Genomic DNA, 21,597 nt, shown 5'->3' with positions numbered 1-21,597 from the left:
AACAGTTGGCAGACCAAAAATGCGAACTCAGATTTTTCAACATATGACCCGACACTATATGTAGTTGGGCAGATAACAGCAATTTTTGAGAGGAATCGTGCAAATGATGATACAACCATCAAATTTAGCACATTTGTTCTCCAGGGGATTCTAATCAAATCTGCCTGATTGGCCATTTGAAAATCCAAGATGGTGGCCATTTTACAAGATGGCCGCCAAGTTAGCCTCCCGAAGTTGACTTTTTGCTTAGAAGTATTTGTAGTTGTCCGATTTGCATGATCTAGGTGTGGATTCCGATGTTTTCAAGCCTGCTGGAGTGGATTTGCCTGTTTTTAAAGCCCCCTGACGCACTTTTTCTGATTTTGCACCACTTTAATGATTGTCATATGAAGCTAAGTCCTTTCTGCAACTGGGCCCTGGCTAGTAAATGGCCAACGTAGACTGAAAAAGGTGTCTCACGGTCCTTGGAATGTCTGTGGACATCTGTTCCTTCCTTGTACTTGGCAAAGCAGTTGTACTGCAGGAGCTCTGATATAGAAAGGTCAGATTTTGATGCTCCATGCTGGAGTTGGGACTTCATGTCTGTGCCATGTTCGACCATGCATACAAATTGCAGAAGTGATGGTGGTACAGCCTGTTCTAGGTCTGTGTCGTGAAACGTGCTGCTGAAATGCGACTTTTGATGGAGCATGTCTCGTCTTATTATCCCAGCAGCTTTCGGTAGATGGATCGCTTCACCGTACTTGGATGTTTGTGTGAGGATTGAGCCTACATCATTCTCAAAAGCCAGCAGAACATCTCGTCCTTGGCGATGAGCTCGCAGCTTGGGGATGTGAAAAAGCAGCTGGTCCTTAAGTCGAGTAGGATGAACATCAGGCGATTCAACACCAAGCTGCTCCTGCCTCTGCTTGTAAAACATGGTCATATCGGCAAGCCTGAAAATGGGTGGATCTGTACTATCACTGGCAGTTTTCATCTCACTCATGTAGGTGACCAGTTTGGAGAAAGCAATTGGATATGCTTCCTTCCAGTGCTCCTGTGCTTTCTCTTGCTCTTGCGCCTTCAGGTAGTCTCGTTCTCGGTTATACAGTGCCACCAAGTAGGCAGGGTGATATTTCAATTCTTGTGCTACGACATCTCCGACACTCAGTTTGGCAAGGAGTTTTCTATCACTGAGTTTTTGCACATTTGTTTATTCTCTTATTCAATTTCATTGTCATTGCTTCTCTCAGCTCAACCCCTTGGGTTTCGCAAAGAAAACATTCTTGTGTTTTAGCTTCTTGGACCTTTCGTGGGATCTTACTTCTACTGCCCTCATCACTAGCACCTGCAGGGATTGATCTTTTTCAGCTCTGGGTAACTTTGTGTTGTTAAATAGAAGCCTGCAACTCTCATGATATCATGCCTTGTTTTGTCTCAAGGTTTCCTCTATCCCACCACCTTCGTCAAGTCTTGCAGGGTCTAGCTTGATTGGTAGTGCATTGAGTGAGTGAAACAGAGGAATATTCCTTGCCAAGTTCATATACCCATCATCTCCTCTTTTGGCAGGATTGGCCTGGGGGGGACTTCAGATCTTCTTTCTTAACCTCCTGACATAGGCAACACTTGGTCCAGACAGTGTTCCATGATTTACCAGTAGAACTCGCGTCCATGGCCAGTATGACGTTCAGGGTCGAGGGTTTATCCTTTTACCACCCTGTACATGTATAATGGACACTTTCCTGTATGGGATACAACTAGGTTTATGCATCTGCCCTACACCTAGTCCAATCGTTCATCCAGTGTCATAAGTCCCGTGCGATCTGTACACCATCCAGATAACTAAAACCCCATTATCCTTGGCTCGGCTCTCCCGCGCTGGCATGTCCTGTCGATTCAGGTGCGGCTGCCTAACTGATCCGGGGTTGATTAGGCAACATTTGGGACACTAGTAATTTGTTGCAGTATGATGCCAACATACAATTCCTACTAAGCTGACACTGAACCCCATGCTGAGTTTCACAGCAGTGACGTCACCAATGTGCCTTGGTAGTGCCCGACAATCACTCCTTCAAGAAATTCTTACTTGGCGATGAACTGGAAATGTTGATTAGAGGACTGGTAAGTGGCCTGGATTCAATCTGTTACACATCACATCTGTTACACAGCACATCTGTTACATCGACTTTGTGCACTTCGAAAATTTGGAGCTAGATGTACTCCATCACATGCAGAGACCTGTGTGCTACCCTCATCTAGTTTAGCCCGTGAGCCAACGCGGTTTACCAGGGTGTGGCCGATGCCGTGCACTATTAACTTCTTGGAGCCATAGATGAGAGTTGGACCAGTGCCAGTAGTCCATCCAAGGGATGTGGCTGACTGCTGAAACAAAGGTACTACCTCTAACACTACACCCCTACACCCATGCATAAGTAGCTTCTACTACATACATGTTAAGTCGTGCAAACGTATTAAAATCATAAACAAATGTGCAAAATAAGAAAAAGTGTGTGTCGGGGGTTTTAAAAACAGGAAAATCCACTCTAGCAGGCTTGAAAACATAGGTATCCACACTTAGATCATGCAAATCGGACAACTACAAATACTTCTAAGCAAAAAGTCAACTTCGGGAGGCTAACTTGGTGGCCATCTTGAAAAATGGTCGCCATCTTGGATTTTCAAATGGCCAATCAGGCAGATTTGATCAGAAAGCCCTGCAGAACAAAAATGCCAAATTTGATACTTGTATCATAATTTGCACGATTTTTATACTATCTACTACACTAATGTGCTCTACCCAGTGTCGTTTTAGTTAACCTCCGCCATCGAAGATGGACGGAGGTTACTGTTTTCACCCCTGTCTGTTTGTTTGTTTGTGAACAGTATTACTGAAAAACTCTTAGACGGATTTCGACGAAACTTGGTGGGGGGATTAGGTATGGTCCAAGGATCATGCCATTAGATTTTGGACTTGGTCCAAAGTCCAATATGGCCGCTATGGCAGCCATTTTGAAAAAAAAAATTGATTTTTTTTTTGGCATTTCTACATGCGTGTCGATCTCGTTTAGTTTATTCAATCATGGTTCAGGAGAGTCTGATCCGTTTTGACCTTCAATGAATAGGATATCAGGTTCACTTTAGTGACCCAGCAGTATTGGCGGCAGAGGTTTTGCACTCTACCGAGTGCTCCCCCTCTAGTTTCACATGTTTTAATAACTGAACTTGGTGTAAAGGAAATGTTTTTTGTTTACAGTGTGAGAATGTTTTGCTCATTTAACACTGCCGAACTTTCAGGTGAAATACTGTGTTCGATGTGGACTTGTGGATTCTCTCCTTCCCCAGTTCGGCGTCTGCAGTCCAAACGACTTGTTCGTCAGATGTACCCTTTACATGATCAGGACATGTTGAGGAAGTTGGCGGCATCTTGGTATGGTAACATCGACCTCAAATTAGCTCCGATAGGTGAGTTGTTTTTGGCGGTGTAGTTCAACTATTTTCTGAGCCTTGATGTCTGACACAGACTATACTTCACGTCCGAGAGGGCGACTCGATTCGGTTACTTGGACTCGAGTCACTTTCATGTCGCAAATTTTGTAACTTGAAACATGGCCTTAAAGATTTGAGATACTTGAGCTTGTTGACTTGTTGACAATGATGATGAATGACTGAGTATTATATCAAAAGAAATATATCTCAGTGATGTGTATGCGACTTATTTTCAATCGATGTCTGGGTAGGATGTAATTATAAACAAAGACCACCGGAGTCATGTGCCAAAGTGAGCACAAACTCGATAAATAGCAGTGTGACCACTCCTTGGCTTTTTTCACAAGATCTTGGCTATTAGTTGTTCACCTTGGCGTCTTGGTTTTCTATAGGTTTTCTTGGCGTATAGGTTTTCGATTATCATCGCTTTTCCGAAACCGTGTGAATTCTTGGCTTTTTTCATTGGCTCACCTTGGCAGTTATGAAAATGAGGAGTGGTCACATTGATAAATAGATCTTGTCGAGCTTAGAAAAAGTATTAGTGATACAGCGCTCTGTGTTGCTGAGCTCTGAGCCTCTGATCGCACATACATGTGTCTAGTGGAGTCAAAGGAGGTAAATTACAGAGAAAACTAAGTAGATCTTTCGGCGACAGTATTTTTCATTACTTGGATTCTAATATCCTTGAATTCAGGAGGCATATATGCCGTATGGCGTATGCATGGAATTGTTATTGTTTCTTTTTGGTTCATACACATTTATCTTCTTACGTGTTTTTTGTTTGTTTGTTTACGTCTAGCTGTTTTTTATGGCTCAAAATGGAACACACACACACACACACACACACACACACACACACACACACACACACACACACACACACACACACACACACACACACAACATAATGGTTTGGGCTTTGAGTGGATGTTCTGAACATTTCACTATCGAGACTGAGCGTCACTGCATAGTTTGCTGCTACTCTGCGCATGTGCTCTTCACTTTGTTTTCGGTGGAATGGTGGAGATTCCTGGAGTGATCTTATTTGCTTATAAATATTTGAATCGCCAACCTTCCATATTCGGAGCAGAATCACTAAGATTAATGACACTCAAAAGACAGTGTGGTCATCGAGTTTCATGACCGATAGTAATCATTTTCGTTACCAAATGTAATCATTACACCACCGAGTCTAGTCGAAGAGTTTGAATTGAAGCAATTAAACTTCATCATTTTTATTTTACAGAGTACACATGCCAATAAAATCATCAAGCTCATATAAACAACCAGCTCATGACTCATGTTTACCTTTTGAGTATTAAAGGCTTACACATGACCAAGATCTATGATGACATTAAGTATGACGTGACACTTGACTTGAGACTTGCCCTCGTAGACTTGAGACTTACTTGAGAATTGGTTCAGGTGACTTGTTGATATCTCTGCTTCATGTACTTTATCTTATTTTAAGTGTTCTTTTTATTTGTACAAGTCATCTATATACACTGTTCTCTTAAACCTACATGAAACGTACAAACTTACAAATTACGGCTAATTAGATATAGATATTTGGCTACGTGAACTAGTTTTTATATTGTCTAATGTCGCTCGAAAGTTAGTTTAGGTGTATGCTGGAGCCTGTCTAAATAAATGCTTCAATAAGAGCTGTAAGGATAAAACTATAAGAATCAAGCATAAAGCTGTGACCAGCAGGTGTTTTGCCTTTTAAAAGACCTCTGAAGCAGGTTTTTAAGAATCTTACTTGATTTTGATCTTCATCAGAAGATTTTGATTTTTCTCCTTATTTGCAATCGAGGTACCGCTGATGTTACATTTGGCTTCTTACATTAAAGTGGGTTTTTTTTGGAATTGAGTGATGCTAACATTGACTCGTAATGTTCCACATGAAAAGATGGCAAAATGATGGAAAGGGATGCCCAATGCTATATGAAGGCTTTGTACCTCCTTTTTTGCAGATGTGTGCCTTCCCCATCATTGTCTTCTACATCCTCTACACCCAATTCCCCCTCTGCCCTTTTTGTTCCTCTTTCTTACTTTCCCAACTCCTCCATCCTCCAGCTCTCCTCGATCAAAGAGAGCTTTTATATCAAGTCTTCGGTATTGTGCCATGTTTGGACTTTGGACCTCGTCGAAGGCCACTCATTAGACAAAACCACAATGTTCAGAGCCATTTGGTTGTGCTTGTCATTTTTGGCTATTTTACATCTCTACACTTTTTAAACACAACAATCATTGTGAAAATGAAAAAAGCCCAAAAACCTCCTAATGTCCCCAAAATTGTTCAAGGCAATCTCAGTTCCTTCCACAAAGCTCGGAACAAGTGTGTGTCTACCCTCAGGAGAGCCAGAAAACAACATCTTTCTCATCTCAAGTCTGAAATATCAAACCTGTCTCCCTCCTCCAAATCCTGTTGACATCGAGTTGTCTGTTTCTGGTGTATGTTCCCCCTCCATCCCCTTCCTTACCTCAAATGGCTGCACAGCTGACACCGCACGTGAAAAGGCCGAATGCCTAAACTCGGTGTTTGCTTCTAAATCTTGTGTCCCAAACCCATCACTTTCTGTACCCACCTTACCCAATCGCAACCAGCTATTCCTGGACTCTGTGTCCTTTTCTCCTGACAAAGTGGAGAGCTTGCTGTCAAACCTCGTCTCAGATTCTGCAACCGGTCCAGATGGCATCAGCCCATGTGTACTAAAAACCTGCTCTGCTGCTCTTGATTACCCTCTCTCTGTTATATTCACCCTCTCATTTGCTCAATGCCATCTGCAATCTGCTTGGAAATTGGCAAACATTACCACCCTGCATAAACAAGGTGCAAAAACAGATCCCTGCAACTACAGACCAATCAGCCTGCTCCCAACCATCAGCAACGTCATGGAATCCATCATCGCTTCTGAGATTAAATCCTTTCTCTTCTCCAATGGCTTGATTTCCGATCATCAATTTGGTTTCAGACCAGGTCACTCTACTCTGGATATTCTGCTTCTCTTCTCCCAACAATGGATGGAGATCCTCTATGCCAGATATGAAATCAGAGCCATCTCTCGAGACATATTGCATGCTTTTGATACGGTCATAGCCAGGGGCCATAGCCTGAGAGTAAAGAAGAGAGTTAAGACGGTAGAAAGGCAGGGGACTTTCACTCAGAGAATAGTTAATGCATGGACTGGTCTCCCTGGAAAGGTAGTGGTAGCAGAAAAAGTAGATAAGTTTAAATTAGAATTAGATAGGTACCTGAAAATTGTGGAGATAGAGGGGTATGGGGATGTTGATAAGACTTTTGGGTAGTTTGAGTATTGATGGGTGATTGTGTATGGAGTGCTGTTGGTGGGGGTCTTGTTAAGGGGGGTTGTGTTGTTGATGTGTGTTTTTAACCAAGCCCATGCCCCCTCTCCGAGGGGAAGAAAAAAAAATTGCAAAAAAAAAATACAAAAACAAACAAAAAATAAAAAACATTTTTGCCTTTCATTAATTAAAAACATTTTTATTTTGCATTTTCTTTGGATCTTGGGTTGGTGTGGTGTTTGCACAGGCATAATGGGCTGAATGGCCTCCACCTGTGTTGGATTTCCTTGTCCTTGTTGACTTCATCCTTTGCCGTGCCATCTGTCATTCCTCAGGCAAGCAGCAGCTTCTTCACTCTCTGCAGATCTGGATAAAATCACAAGCTCGTCCAACATGTGGAACATGTCTTTCAATCCTGACAAGTCTCTCCGAAAGGACCGTCGGGAACCCCCTCCCCCCATCCACTTTCTCAACAATCCTCTTGAAGTCCTTTCTTTCAAGCTTCTGGGTCTCACTATCTGCCACAATCTTTCCTGGGAAAGCCACATTTCCACGCTGGCCTCCAAAGCCAGTCACTGACTGGGCATCATCCATCATGCAAAGTCCTTCCTTGGCACATCTAAGCTCCTGACCACATACAAAGCTTTCATCCACAGCCTGATGGAGTACTGCTCTACCCTCTGGGCTGGTGCTCCCGCCTCTCACCTTTCTCGGCTTCACGCTGTGGAAAGCAAGGTATTTAGGATCATTGGTATCTCCTACGATGAGGCTGAGTATTGGGTCTCTCACTCTCTCACCGCAGACAGGTCGATGGTCTTTCTGTCTTCTACCGTCTCATCTCTTGCCTCGCCCCCCCCCCCTGCTCTGTCTGAGATATGTCCCCCTATACTTCAGCAGGGTGCTCAAGGTCCACCAGCAACCCCCTTCTGTTAAAACTATGAAAATCAAGAATCACTGCTCACCTTCACTCTTTCATTCCTCTTTTTTCCTGCGGAAAAACTCCCACGCTCTCTTCAATCCCACTCTTCCCTCCAGGTCTTCAAAACAGCTGTTCACCACCACCTCTTATCTTCCCCCATCCAAAACCACGATCTTTTCTACCCCCCTTAATCCACCCCAAACCCACCTCCTTCAAATTCCTTGCTTTCATTTCTGAAAGTCTCGGTCATGTAAGGACTTGAAGGTCCCTGTAGTGTCCATCTTGTTTACCCTGTGTACCCTGCCCCATACCTCTTTCTTCCACAGAGCTCCTAATGTCTCTGTTCCACACTGTTTTCCTTCCCTCTCCCACCCCTCTTGTCTCCTGCTCCCCTTGTTGTACGTTCTGTGTTAGCTTTCATACGAGCCTCAACAGTGTATACAAAAAATATTTATACATTGTTTATATTGCATGCCTTAACACATGGATTGCAGGCCACAATATTAGGACGCATCTACCCATTTAATTTTGCATCATCCTGAGACATTCTTTTGCGTCATTATGTGGATCAGGTATTTCTTTGATGTAACCACTATCGAAAGGACTTGTGAGGTTTATCACGTGATCTTACCTTGTCTTAATTGTACTAGAAGACAGTGGTTGTAACATGGTCGTGCAATATCGAGAAAAAGGTAAATGTGTAATACAGTTTCATAAAATGGTGGTATAATGGTTGCATGTTAATTATGTGAATGAGTAGAAAAGGACATTCATGTTAAATAGGCCTTATTTAATTCAAAGTCTTGGTAAATCACTAAACCTCCATAGGAATCCATGCCATGCGTTGTGCTGTAGTCTCAACAAAAAAAAAACTTATAAATCACTCACTCATCGTGTATGACTCATGTCTACCTTCACATTCATTGTAAAAGTGTGTCTGTATCATCAGTAGCGGGTAAACTAAACTGCAGGTTAAAAGGATCATTCTAACGTCTGTTGGTTTAAATTGATGAGTTTCTAAGTATTTTTTTAACTTCTTTCCACAGATGATATCCGCCGATACTTCGGGGACTCCGTTGCATTGTACTTTTCATTTCTTGGCTACCTCACCTCGGCGCTCATACCCGTGGGTGCCTTGGGCCTACTATTTGCACTTGTTGGTGGGCAGAAAGACCGACATGCAGCACTTGCCCTGCTTTTGCTCATCTGGGTGTGCCTTTTTATTCGGCTTTGGAAGCGCCACAGTGCGGTTCTTGCTTACTCGTGGGGAAGCCTGCTCTTACATTTTGATTTTGAGGTCTGTAATGACTACCACTACATGTTATTTGTTGAAGTTGTTTCAGAATAATTGCAATTGTGCATATGCAGTCATATTATTTTGGTCATAGCTCTAAACCCGTTGCCAGTAGACAAGGAAATGCATTGAGGTTTTGATGCAGGACGAGGCCATTTGGCCTGTAATGGCTGCACCATAACAGTTTGCCTCTTTTATGGTTTGGTACATAAAAACCGAAGCCAAATCAGGTGACACACCTGGAAGCCAAATCCGACAGTGAGCTGCTTAGAGTGGTGTTGCTTGGGAATGCAGGCAGTTGAAAGGGAGTGGTAAATTTAATTTTGTGTGCATCACGTAGCTGCTGGGTTGCATCATTGCTGGGGGTGAGGCTGTGCCACTGATGCAGTGCCTCCTGTAGGTTTAAGCGAGAGTTTGTTATTCTGTTCAGGGTACCGGTGATAGCTCTTCTACTCTTTGCGAAGCACACTGGGATCTTTAACATCTACCAACTAATGCCAGCAGACGGGGCACCCAGTATAATGTTCATCTGGGGGACAGCGCTGCGGCGCACAGACGGATGCCTTGCCCTACCTGAAAAACTCCTGGATGACAGGTTATAGCTAGGTCGAGATTAGAACCCAGGTTAGACAGCTCAGAGGTGAGTATGCATACCTCGAGGCTATCTTGCTAACCCTAACCCTGGTGGTAAGCTCTATTTACGCTAAATGTAGATAAGTAGTCTGACCAAAAGTGCTTTGAAGAGAGAGTGAAAAGTGCAATAAACTACTGTGCAGAAAAGCAGTTGTATATATCACCATTCCATGCATGATTATAAATTGCTTTATATTTACTTAACAAGCATTGGTTTCCATTTTGACTCATTTGTTTTTATTCAAATACTGAAAGAATGGTTTAATATGGAATATCTCGACCAGTTAGGTTTACCAATATTGTGGGGGAGATATGTGAAAAAGATGTCCACTTCTGGCAGAAAGCATGAAATTTGGTATCCAGAGGTTTTCAAGTATGCCGTTTTCAATAAAAATCGGGAAACAAGATGCCGGAAAAACTTTTGCTGTCCAAAAGTAACTTTGAAATGGGGGTTGACCGTAGGTGTATTCCACATTTGGCAATGCAATTACATTTTTAAAGAATGCTTTCTAAATTCTAAATCTGTTTTTTGTGTATGTCGGGTCACCAAGTCGAGTGTCATGTTCGGAAATAGATGGGTTATTATATTCCTTGTTTTAGCATTAAAAATGCCTGAGACCAGGTAACAGCTGAAGGAAATGAGGTCAAAGATTGGTGAAATGCTCTTTAATCATAAATATTTGTAACCATGACATATTGGTCAAGAATGCAACATGTTTTGACACTGGGTCATGATTATTGTTATTTTATTGCTGAGAATTTCAAACTGATTAATTTATATTGTTACGGCTGTGGAAATTCGCAGAACACCATATAGGTCTTTAGTTCAGTGATGCCGATAAGTCTGTGTTCAGATAGATTTCCCCACCGTTGTCTAATGGGATTTATTCGTGTGATCAGGGTTGTGATCTTTGAGTTCGCCGTTTTTCTTTTGCTATCATTATTTTGGACCAACCGCTTCACAACCACCACCTCCACCACCAACATCGCTCTCATCAACCGCTTCACAACAACCACCGCCACCACCAACACCTTCTCCACCACCGCCTTCACACAACCACCTTAACCACAAGCACCCAACCAGACCACCCTCACGACCACCACACAACGCCAACCACGCCACCATTACAACAACCACGATCGCCTCAACCACCAACCACGATCGCCTCAACCACCAACCACGATTGCCTCAACCACCAACCACGCCGCCTCAACCACCACCGCGTTTTCTACCTCGGCACACGGTTGCCAGAGGCCTGGCCTTCGTCGAGGGAAAGCAGGCGGCCCCCGTTCCCCCCTCCCCCGAATGAATGGCATCTCCGTGGTGGATTTCACCCTGCGAGGGACAAAGAGAAGAACCAAGACAACGACCGCGGCGGCGCGCGTCCCTAATTTGGCAGGAAAACGCTTCCTTCTGGAAGTTTCCCGCATGTTCTGGAAGGAAGGGCGGGAGTTGAAAAGGGGCGGGGCTTGAATATAAAGTGGCGGAACACGAGCGCTGAGAGGAAGAGTGGGAGAGTCATCACCGATGTGACAAGAAAAGAGTGGTCCGAGTCGGAGTGGTTGTGGCCGTTCGTGGCTGGGTCATGGTTGTGGGGGCTGGCTCTCGCAGTCTCGCGTGGAGCTTGGAGTCCGTGAGTCTCGGGGGAGGCGTGCTGAGGAGAGGAGAGAGCTGGAGGGAGCTCTGTCGTCGCTCTAGGTCGGATCGTGGAGGACACGGGCTCGTGGAGCTCACTACCCGGTCCCGTTTTCCTTTCATTTTCTTCTGGGTGTTTTTGTGTGCGTTTGTGGCACCATCTCTAAGTAAAACTGCATAAGTGCTTGTGAATAATAGTAATAGTAAACAGTAGTATATCTTTTGCATTGCTTTTGCTTGATTGATACATGACTGCTTGCGTGCTTATGTTAGTAAATAAATGTGCTTGTTTAAATGTACCCCGTTCGTTGCGTCTTTTCCTTAATTGAGCTGCCATCTTGCACTCGGAATATAGTTGGTTTTTAAATAGCTGGTAAAGTGATCGGGTCCAACGGGAATGCGCGATAATACCCCGCTCGGTTATCCGAAACAGAGCGAGCTGCTTAAGCGGCTCGTTTCCAAGTGGTCCCGTTGAGGTACAATCTCTCGGTAATCTACCCGCGCGATTAATTAGGTATATCGACAATTCGGCGATTGACCCTGTAGTGCGGGTAGAGTACAGTCAAGGTTGTGGTGTGCTTAAAAACACACCCGTGGCTGGTTTTTGGCGTTGATCCGGAAATCCGCGACTGGATTGTCCGTTCGGTGGGCGAAGCGGCCGCTATTGGTTAGACGTGGTCGGCTGCACGCCGGCGGGCGAGAATCTACAACAATATATTTATTGTTACGCACACAAGCACACACATATGGCTTGCAAACAAATGTCATTATTTAATTCATATTTCTTCAAACAGCCAAACGGAGGAAAATATTAAAACAGGTGTGACAAAATCGGTCAATTCAAACTTAGTTATCCTATTGATACTAAAAAATGGTACACGATCTTCATATTTGATATCAAACGCGATAATATAGAGAAAGTCATTGGTATGCCGTATCATGATCTGTACAACTGGTAGAGACAAAACATAACACTATCTATTTGACATTCATGTGGGGAAATGCATTCACGATAGTACAACAACAAATTGAGTTGCATGAGCAAATAGGTTATTGTACAAGATGTCATAACGCCAAAGCCTAGCATATTCCATACATGTAAGATGACGTCTAACCCTCAGGTAAGCTCTTGAACACACTGGTCAGCGCAACACCACAACTGTGTACATTGTGCCAGGATGATCACCGTACCACTTGTCCACAACTTTTGGAAATATCATGCTTTCCAGTTGATCGTTTTTGGCCCAATCTCTCAAATGTTGTCTTATTGTGCAGGATTTTCATGTGTTACATGCTAAGTGAGGGATAGAGCTTGTGTCATGGAAGGCATCATGTGCTGTTGTTGATTAAGGGTTATGGCCTATAATGTCTACGGTACCAGTGGTATCCAGCCCACCCATGAGGTTTGTTGGATGGACAACGGCATTTTCTTCAAATAACTTTCTGATTCAATTCGCTGCATCAGTGGATAAATGTTGTAACCCGTCATAGGAGACTGATACACCTTTCTGGAAAAGGATATCAACAAGATCACACTTCCTTGTTTTTGTTGTGAACTAGGAGGCCCAAGGACAGGGGAAATAGTGTTTCACAATCCAAATTGTGGCGGACTGTCTCACTTTCCTTTCGACCTCTTTTTATAAGCATTGAAGACGCACAATTGAGGCAAAAACAAAACCTAATCATTGTTCTTTGTTTGGCTTTTTTATATTGGTGCCAACAAGGATCATTTGTATCAAGGCAATTAATGATGCTGTGTTATTGTCCTATTGTTTGTCATTCAAGGATCCTTGGAAGTTGTATTTCTTCTGGAAAATGTCTTTTCATACCAGTTGAGCTGTTGTCTTCAGCAACATTGTGTCGTCATCAGTGTTGTTTTTACTTGCAAGAAGCGACGTATGTCCAATGTCCTTCTTGAAGGTGAGTACTACCTTGTAGTTTTTGTTGTCTCCAAGATCAGTAAATCAATTTAAGTTGGTCTTTGAGTCTAGTCGGGCGAACATATGTTGATGTGTTGTTGTCGCAGCTGATTTGTTCTCTGAGGTGTTCATATAGATTTACTAGGTCTGATAATTTGAATATGTGACTTGTATCACTGTCCATTTTGTTGAATTTCTCTATGTATGAAACTAGTTCTGCTAGAGCAATTGGCTCTGGTGTGATTGTTTCTCCAGCTTTAGTGGACTCTTTACTTCGCAAGGCTGACCTATAACTTGTATAGAGAGCTGTCATACAGGTTTTATGATATACAGCATCTGGCTGGCGTGTGTCCTGATGATAATTTGGCAAGTAATAATGTGTCCCTCAACTCTGTGGCCATTTTTTGTTCATTAGCATCTAGTTTCGTGGTTACAACTTTGTGGAAATCTTGCTCTATGACATTGTACGTCGTTGTCGCCTCTGCCATCCACGTCCATAGTCGTCGAAGAGAAGCTGCTTCGCAGTCTGTCCTTTTCTGGAGTATTCAGTGTATTTTAAGGTTTAGCCTTGGATCTTCTGGCTTTCGCCCTATCAATCTGAGTTTTATTGCAGAGAATGGAACAAGTTTTGTGGCCATCATCTTTTTCTTCAATTCCATGGCCATCATCCAACCTGGACAGGTTGATACACATTTGCAGAGAGTTCAAGACTTCTAGTGCCTTCAGCTTTTCAGCGAATGTCTTAGAGCTTGTCAGTTGGACCACATTCCTGGCTTTGGAAGGATTCACCAATGGAGCTATGGTATCTCCCTGGCAGAGAAAACATAATGACTCGTCTGTTGGCTGCACATTGGTTGCAGTGGCCAAAGACACAAGCATGATCTTTTGGACATTTCAAAGCATTTGGAAAAAATGTACGTCTTCACCACCAATGCCATCGCTAGACCTGAAAATAACAAACAAGCGATTCCTAACCGTCTCAGTTGTCCGATCATCAAGCATTACAAGGACGTTATTTACATTCATTGATGTTTAGAAGTAAACAATCAGGGTTAATCATTTCGAAGGCTGGTTATTTCACAAAAAAGAAACAATACTGATATTGTTTATGTTGAAATGTAATATGAATGCAAATGAAGTTGAAATGTCACATCATATGTGACCTTGAGGGACCTTAAAAGGTCAAAATGGAGGTCACACTAAGCTTCATGAACATGGAGAGCTATATGCAGATATTTACCTCCGCCACCGAAGGTGAAGGAGGTTATGTTTTCACCCGTTTCTGTCTGTTTGTCTTTGTTAGTTTGTGTGCAGGATATCTCAAAAAGTTGTGGACGGATCCGGATGAAATTTTGTGGACAGGTTCAGTTTGTGACAAGGACGAACTGATTAGATTTTGGTGAAGATCCGGATCCAGATCCATCTACTGGAATTTTTAAAAAGTGATTCTCCACCATTGAAAAATTGGGCCAAAATTGTTATATCTATCTATATATATATATATATATATATATATATATATATATATATATATATATATATATATATATATATATATATATATATATATATATATTACGATATCTTAAGTTGTGGATGGATTCGGCTGAAACTTGGGGGTTGAACCTGCAAACTCAAAATTGGGTGTCTAATATGGACAAATTGATTCAATTTTGGTGAAGATCTGAATCCGGATCTGGATATGAGAATTATTTAATTTTTTTAAGTGATTCTTCACCATTGAGAGATACGACCAAAATGATATGGTACTGTATTGCATGATATTTCAAAAATGTATGGGGCCCAATATATTCTCGTAGATCAGGCATTGCGTGGCGTAGCTATGCGCTCTACCGAGTGCCCTTCTAGTTAAGACAGGTATCGTGTGTGTCACAAATTATGTGTTGACAGTGATATTGCACTCTGAATGTCATTCTAGTTTTGGGTATATTGGAGAAATAATCACTATTTATGCTTTAATATCAAATGTATTTGTTACAATTTTTAATGTTGAATATAATTCTAATTATTTTAATGCAAATCTTCAATGGGATATATACAAATATAGATAATGGAGGAAAAAAAAAATATATATATATATATATATATATATATATATATATATATATATATATATATATATATATATATCTAAAGCTCTTTCGAACCACTGATTCACTGACTGACTGATTAGATATTAAAGATCGGTGCCTTCCGGGTGACGTAGAAAGCTGAAATTTTGTGTGCTGATGGACATTAAATCCGTTGCAGCCAGTGGACATCGAAGTCGAAGCCAGTACCGGAAAAACAATCACAGAATCATCGGACAACATCCATAAATGAAAATATAAATAAATGAAGAGAAAATAAAATAAATGAAAAAAATGCAGGTGAGTGACCCGAGACAACAGGGAAGCACGATAGTTTTGTGTGCCGACGGATATCGAAGCCGATACACAGGAAAAAAAATCACAGAACCATCGGAAAGCATCTGTAAATGAAAATATAAATGAAGTGGAAAAAAAAATAAACTAAATAAATGAAAAATCAAATACAGGTGAGCGACCAGAGACGATGGGGAAGCACGGTTCTTTATTGCTTACAATGTGTAAGTATACCCTGGTAGTGTATAATGTATATATATATATATATATATATATATATATATATATATATATATATATATATATATATATATATATATATATATATATATATATATACACAGTACATACACGAGCAGGGGTACCCGGCATTGCTGGGCAACACTGGGTTGTTCCGCCCACTCACCTCTTCGCCTGCCGACTCCCACCCCACCCATTCCTCCTCTTACCACAGTCCCTCCGGATTCCCACCCCACCCCTTCGCCTGCCTCCTCCCACTCCACTGTGGTATTGGGAGTTACATGAATATTAATGAATGCATGTTGAACCGGAACTGACGAAGCGGAACTGAGAGTAATGTCGGAGAGCTGTGGAGTAAGGGCAGCAGGAGACGCCATTAAAAACGGTTGAGCTGAAGAACCTACATGTGGGCTGACTTTGCTACACAACATAATGGCGATGAGGATGGGATCACCTTGCTCTTGCATCACCTGCCGCATTCGTACCAAGTCCGGGTGAGCCTTCGACACCATTTACCTTATGGATGTGCATGTTCAAGAACTTCATGCTGGCGGTAAATGACGACGCACTCTCTGATGCGAGGAAGCGCGCATTGCTTATACACTGCCTCGGAACTGAAGGGCAGCATGTATTCTATAGTCTTCCAGTTGATGGGGACACGTACTCTGCTGCTGTCGGTGCATTAACAGCCTTTTTCATGCCAAAGGTGAACGTTGTTTTCGAACGATACAAGTTTCATCATTGAGCACAGAGGCCTGGTGAATCGACTGGTCAGTTTGTTGCTGTTTTACATGAGATTGCGGTTAATTGCGAGTTTAGTGACCTCTGTGATGAAATGATGCAAGATCAGCTCGTGGAACAAACCCTTACAGCTCGTATACGTGAACGGTTACTTTTGGAACCGGAGCTTACACTGCAGAAAGCCCTCGTAATGGCGGGACAAATCGAATCTGCCATGGCGGAAGTAAAATCGACTACGTGCGGCACGTCGACGTCCTTTCAGGATGTAAATACAATACCAGCACGTACCAGCGTGGGGCAATAGAGATGCGACCTCATCCACAGGGACACATCAAATGAACCTGCAAACTCAAATTTTTCACAAGCTCGACAGGTATGGCAAGAGAGTACTTGTTATCGTTGTGGATCTGCAATGCACTGAACCAATTACCCCCAGATGTCCTGCAAAAGATGTAAATTGCAGGCAGTGTGGCAAAAGTGGACATTTTGCTAAAGTATGTCGCAGTAAAGACCACAGATACCAAGTGTGGGAAGTGACTGTGCCAGATGTGACTGTTTTAAGCATAAACACACAAGCCTCTGAACAGATAAGAAGGAACCTATTTTTGTGATGTTCGTCTTTGCACACCTGATGGACAGGCATGCTCAGCTAGATTGCTGGAGGACACAGGTTCAGTCATTTCCATACTTCCAGAGTCTACCGACCTGGCACATTTCAAGAATGCACTTCTTACAGAACCAAAATTACACTTGAGATAATTCATTACACTTAAGGTATCATTGAGATAATTGACTCTTCCGAATGGGTTTCACCTATTGTCGTTCCACATAAGAAAACAGGAGGTATACGACTGTGCTTGGATCTTCGTGAACCCAATAAGGCGATCGTAATAAATGGTCATCCACTCCCACATATTGAGGAGGTATTCGCAGAACTTCGGGGAGTGAGAATGTTCTGTACTCTTGATCTTCAGAGTGCATACCATCAAGTGCCCTTGCATGAGGAAAGCAGAGACCTTACGGCTTTCATAACACATGAGGGACTTTCCGTTTTTGCCGTGTTCCTTATGGTCTTGCTTCTGCTCCCAGTGCATTCCAGCGAATGATGTCACAGATCTTCGCTGTCCAGGAGGGCATCCAGTGTTACCTAGATGATGTAATTGTGTATGCTTCGTCTCCTGAGAAACATGAGGAACATCTCCAAGCTGTTTTGAATCGTATTGATCAAGCAGACTTTAATCTGCATCATGATAAATGCCATTTCAGGAAGGTTGAACTTTCTTTTCTGGGTCACGTGATCTCAGAAAAGGGCATGAGCCCAAACACCGAACATGTGGTGGCAGTAACACAAGCACCACCCCCAAAAGAGGCATCTGCTCTGCGTTCTTTTCTGGGTTTGGCTTCTTGGTACTCCAAATTCATTTCAAATTATGCGACGGTCGAGGAGCCACTTCGTGCTTTACTGCGCAAGGATGCTGACTTCTCCTGGACCAAGGCTGCGCACACTCGATTTGAAAGGGTAAAAAAAAAAAGATTGCCAACAGCCCTGCACTTGCTTTGTTTGACCTTACTCTGACCACCATTGTGACCACAGGCGCATCTGATTATGGACTCGGAGCAGTGCTCACTCAACTTCATGAGGACTCTACAGAGGAAACGGTAGCATTTGCCTCATGAACGCTCACAGATTGTGAACACATGTACTCCACAGTGGAGAAGGAGCACTCGCCTGTCTCTGGGCAATCGAGAAATGGCATTCTTACCTGTGGGGTCGGAAATTTATCCTGAGTACAGACCACAGTCCAATGACCATACTACAGTCTTCGAAAGGTCTTGGTCGAGCTGGAATGAGAATTGCATGTTGGTCTGCACGCTTACTGTCGTTTAAGTATGAAATTGTGTGCAAACCCGGCCATCGAAATGTGACTGCAGACTGTTTATCTTGGTTACCACTCCCCATGACACAGCCTTACCACGAACCAGATGTGGAAATGGTGGCTTTAGTGTCCGGTGATTGCGCTGCTGTACCTGTGGAACAATTCAAGGAAACTTGCAATAGATGCCCTATTCTACAGAATATGTGAGGATATGTCTCCAGAGGACAGCCTTGCAATGCGAGGGATATTGACCCAAATGTACTTTCTTACTTTCACATTCGGAATGAACTGACTGTACAGGAGGATTACTTCATTTGAGGAACTCACCGTGTGATTGTGCTGACAGAACTTCAACCCAAGTTAATCCTGCTTGCCCATGATATGCATCAAGGAATTGTAAGGACTAAACAAAGGCTGCGTGACCTCTCCTGGTGGCCAGGGATGGACTCCCAAGTGGAAGTTGCCATCAAGTCATGCATTACTTGCCAAATGCATGACAAAACAGCTGTCTCTTGGGTTCCATCTTTGCAACCAGTTCCTCTCCCTAATGCTGCTTGGGAAAAGCTTGCCATCGATATAGTGGGACCACTTGATAACGGCCAAATGGACTGTCGCTGTGCCATTACCTTAATTGATTAGTTCAGCAAATGGCCAGGAGTAGCTTTTACATCCCAAGTAACATCTGCTACAGTTATCAAGTTCCTGACCACAGTATTCAGTCAAGAAGGAAATCCACGGGAACTTATCTCTGACAATGGATCTCAGTTTGTTTCAACTGAATTTGAAACATTCCTGCAGGAAAGAAACATCAAACACTGTCATAGTTCTATATATTACCTTCAAGCCATCGGAGAGATAGAACGCTTCAACAGAGTGTTTACGGACTATTTAAATCCTGAAAATCTCAAAGGGAAGCCCTGGAAATCGTTTGTACCTGACTTCTTGCAAACGTATCGAGCGACAAGACATGCAACAACTCATCAGACCCCTGCTGAACTTCCACATGGATGTACATTGCACACCAAGTTGCTCATTGGGGACCGTCAAATTTCCGTACCTGCTGCAAGACTTGAGGATGTGAGACGCTGTGTTCAATAGAAACAAGAGGAGTCTAAACGATACACAGACAAGTGTCAAGGAGTAACACCTTCCACCATACAATGTGGTTCTTTCGTGCGAGTTCAGAAACCTGGACTTCACCAGAAAGGACAAATCAAGTTTACCCAACCCCTCAAGATCAGTGAATAGAGAGGTCCTGCTACCTTCAGACCTCAAATGGACTTGTTGCTGGAGGAGTGGCAGGCTTAGGGGGAGCAGGTTGAGGAGTGGCAGGCTTGGTGGCTACATTCTGGGAAGTGCCAGCACCATCATCTTTCTTCGAGAAATGTGCATGCAAAGTTGGCTGCTTTGCACGTTACTTCTTTTTCTTGTACTGTTCCCCTGTAGCAGTTGATTAAATCATTGGTTTACTTGACTGTTTTGAGGCTTTTCTCTCTGCAAGGATCGTTGTCAGTGAAGACCTGGAGTCCCACTTCTATGAGAATGAAAGCTTCTGACATCTGCTATGTTATCAGTTGACTTGGAGTTGGTGGATCTTCTATGACTTCCTCCTCGACAGTTCGCTGTTGCTCTAGCGACATCATTGGCAAACTTTACAATGTCCTGGTGAAGTTGTATGCTTGGTCTTTTGCAAATACAGTGTCTTCAAGTTTACGATCATTCTCTGATCCATGGGTTCTTATTTTGTTGAGCAATTGCTCATATTTTGTCTTTACTGTCTTTTATTGTGCCCACTGTTGAGGTAGCAAGTCCGAACACTTTTGCGATGTTACTCGGTTTTTCACCCTCGTCAAACCTTAATACATCAATTTTAACCGCCAAAGTAATTGCTTTATGGGCTCTCTTTGCAGTCCTGCCACCACTGTCACTCGAGGTTCTCTTTCCAGACATCTTGAGCAAGGGTGAAGTACTTTATAGTCTTGAGCTAGGTTGGGTGTAAAGTGTAAATCACACAGACCGCCAACGAGGAGAGGGGAAGTGACACATGGGGGCATTGTACGAAAAGCAGCGACAAACGGCCAAGTATGAAATACCTTTTGAAAGGTTGATTTAAACGCACAGATCATGCATTTATATCCATTTTTTTTTTTTAATTTCTTCTGCAAATGCAAAATTTCCGTTGTAGCGATTATTAGTTCCATGTGCGGAAATTTAATCCCAAATTACTCATTTTCGTTATGGCAAACTTCCAGATATTGAATGTCCATATATCGAGAGATTACTGTTGTTACAAATTTGGTATATAAGCTTCATGCGGCATTCAAAAATATGTCGTTTTCTTTTTTTTTGTAGATAATTACAGTATCATTAAATATTGATGATTTGTTTTTGGGACTTGAGGCAAACCAAAGTAAAACCAAACTTGTGTAAATGGAGACACCTGCTCTTGAAACACAATTTATCCTTGAGACATATTCATTTTACATTAAAAAAGAAATCCTTTACCAACTGTACCTGTGACATATATTGAGGATTATCAAATCTTTTCCTTTATTTATTATTTAAAGTTTATTTAGTCAGAGATTCATAAACATGAAACAGTAAGGTCGGCTCGCAGACAACGTGCGAGCGTTGAAAAATCATTAAATAGCAATGGTTTGTCTGTGCATGACCATGTGAGGTGCAGACAATGTCATTTCACCTTTCTGCACACACAGATGAAGCACTCTTACATAATGCTGTTGTGCACCAGACTCGGTGCTATAATGGTTAGAGCTTCTGCTCCGTGTCTAGGAGCCCGGTGGTTCGAACCCCGGCCGAGTCCTACCAAAGATGTTAAAAATGGTACATGCTGCTTCCTTGCTTGTTGCTCAGTATTTATAAAGGATAGAGCATGCAAAAGCAATCGTGGGCCGAATGGCCTCCTGCGTTGAAGTGCGTTCCTCATGCACACGAATTTTCCTCTCTAATCCATAAGCACTTTTTTCCTTAAGTAAGGTACTGTATTTTGAATATACAAAAAACAATTTGTTTGAATAAAATACGTTCATTACAGAAAAAGCCATGCTGATGGTGCTGTTCGATTCTCTGCCTAACTATAAACTGTCGAATTGATGCTTCCTTCATCGGAGTGTTGCATCTCCAAATGCACCGTTCCTCAGATGGACATTGTCTGGTCTC

General features: G+C 42.6%; 1 protein-coding gene across 2 annotated transcripts in view; it reads left to right on the top strand.

The window, feature by feature from the left end:
• The window catches only part of LOC147021992 (anoctamin-10-like), a 44,292-nt gene extending 31,096 nt beyond the window's left edge, over nt 1-13,196 (top strand). Inside the window, exons 5-7 of one of the 2 annotated variants that reach the window (XM_085892496.1) lie at nt 3,322-3,441; nt 8,740-8,990; nt 13,042-13,196. In XM_085892496.1, coding sequence (XP_085748622.1) covers nt 3,322-3,441; nt 8,740-8,990; nt 13,042-13,092 — 422 coding nt within the window. In that variant the 3' untranslated portion in view covers nt 13,093-13,196. Of the gene's footprint in view, nt 1-3,321; nt 3,442-8,739; nt 13,015-13,041 lie in introns of those variants that run through there. The other variant, XM_085892497.1, reaches the window with a different exon arrangement.
• The last annotated feature ends 8,401 nt before the right edge of the window (nt 13,197-21,597 follow it).

Source organism: Eptatretus burgeri, chromosome 8 (assembly GCF_056783735.1).
Source record: "Eptatretus burgeri isolate ZD-2024b chromosome 8, Ebu_testis_v1, whole genome shotgun sequence".
Taxonomy (NCBI): Eukaryota; Metazoa; Chordata; class Myxini; order Myxiniformes; family Myxinidae; genus Eptatretus; species Eptatretus burgeri.
Note: the sequence above shows the minus strand (reverse complement) of the source record. Positions and strands in the feature narration are given on the sequence as shown.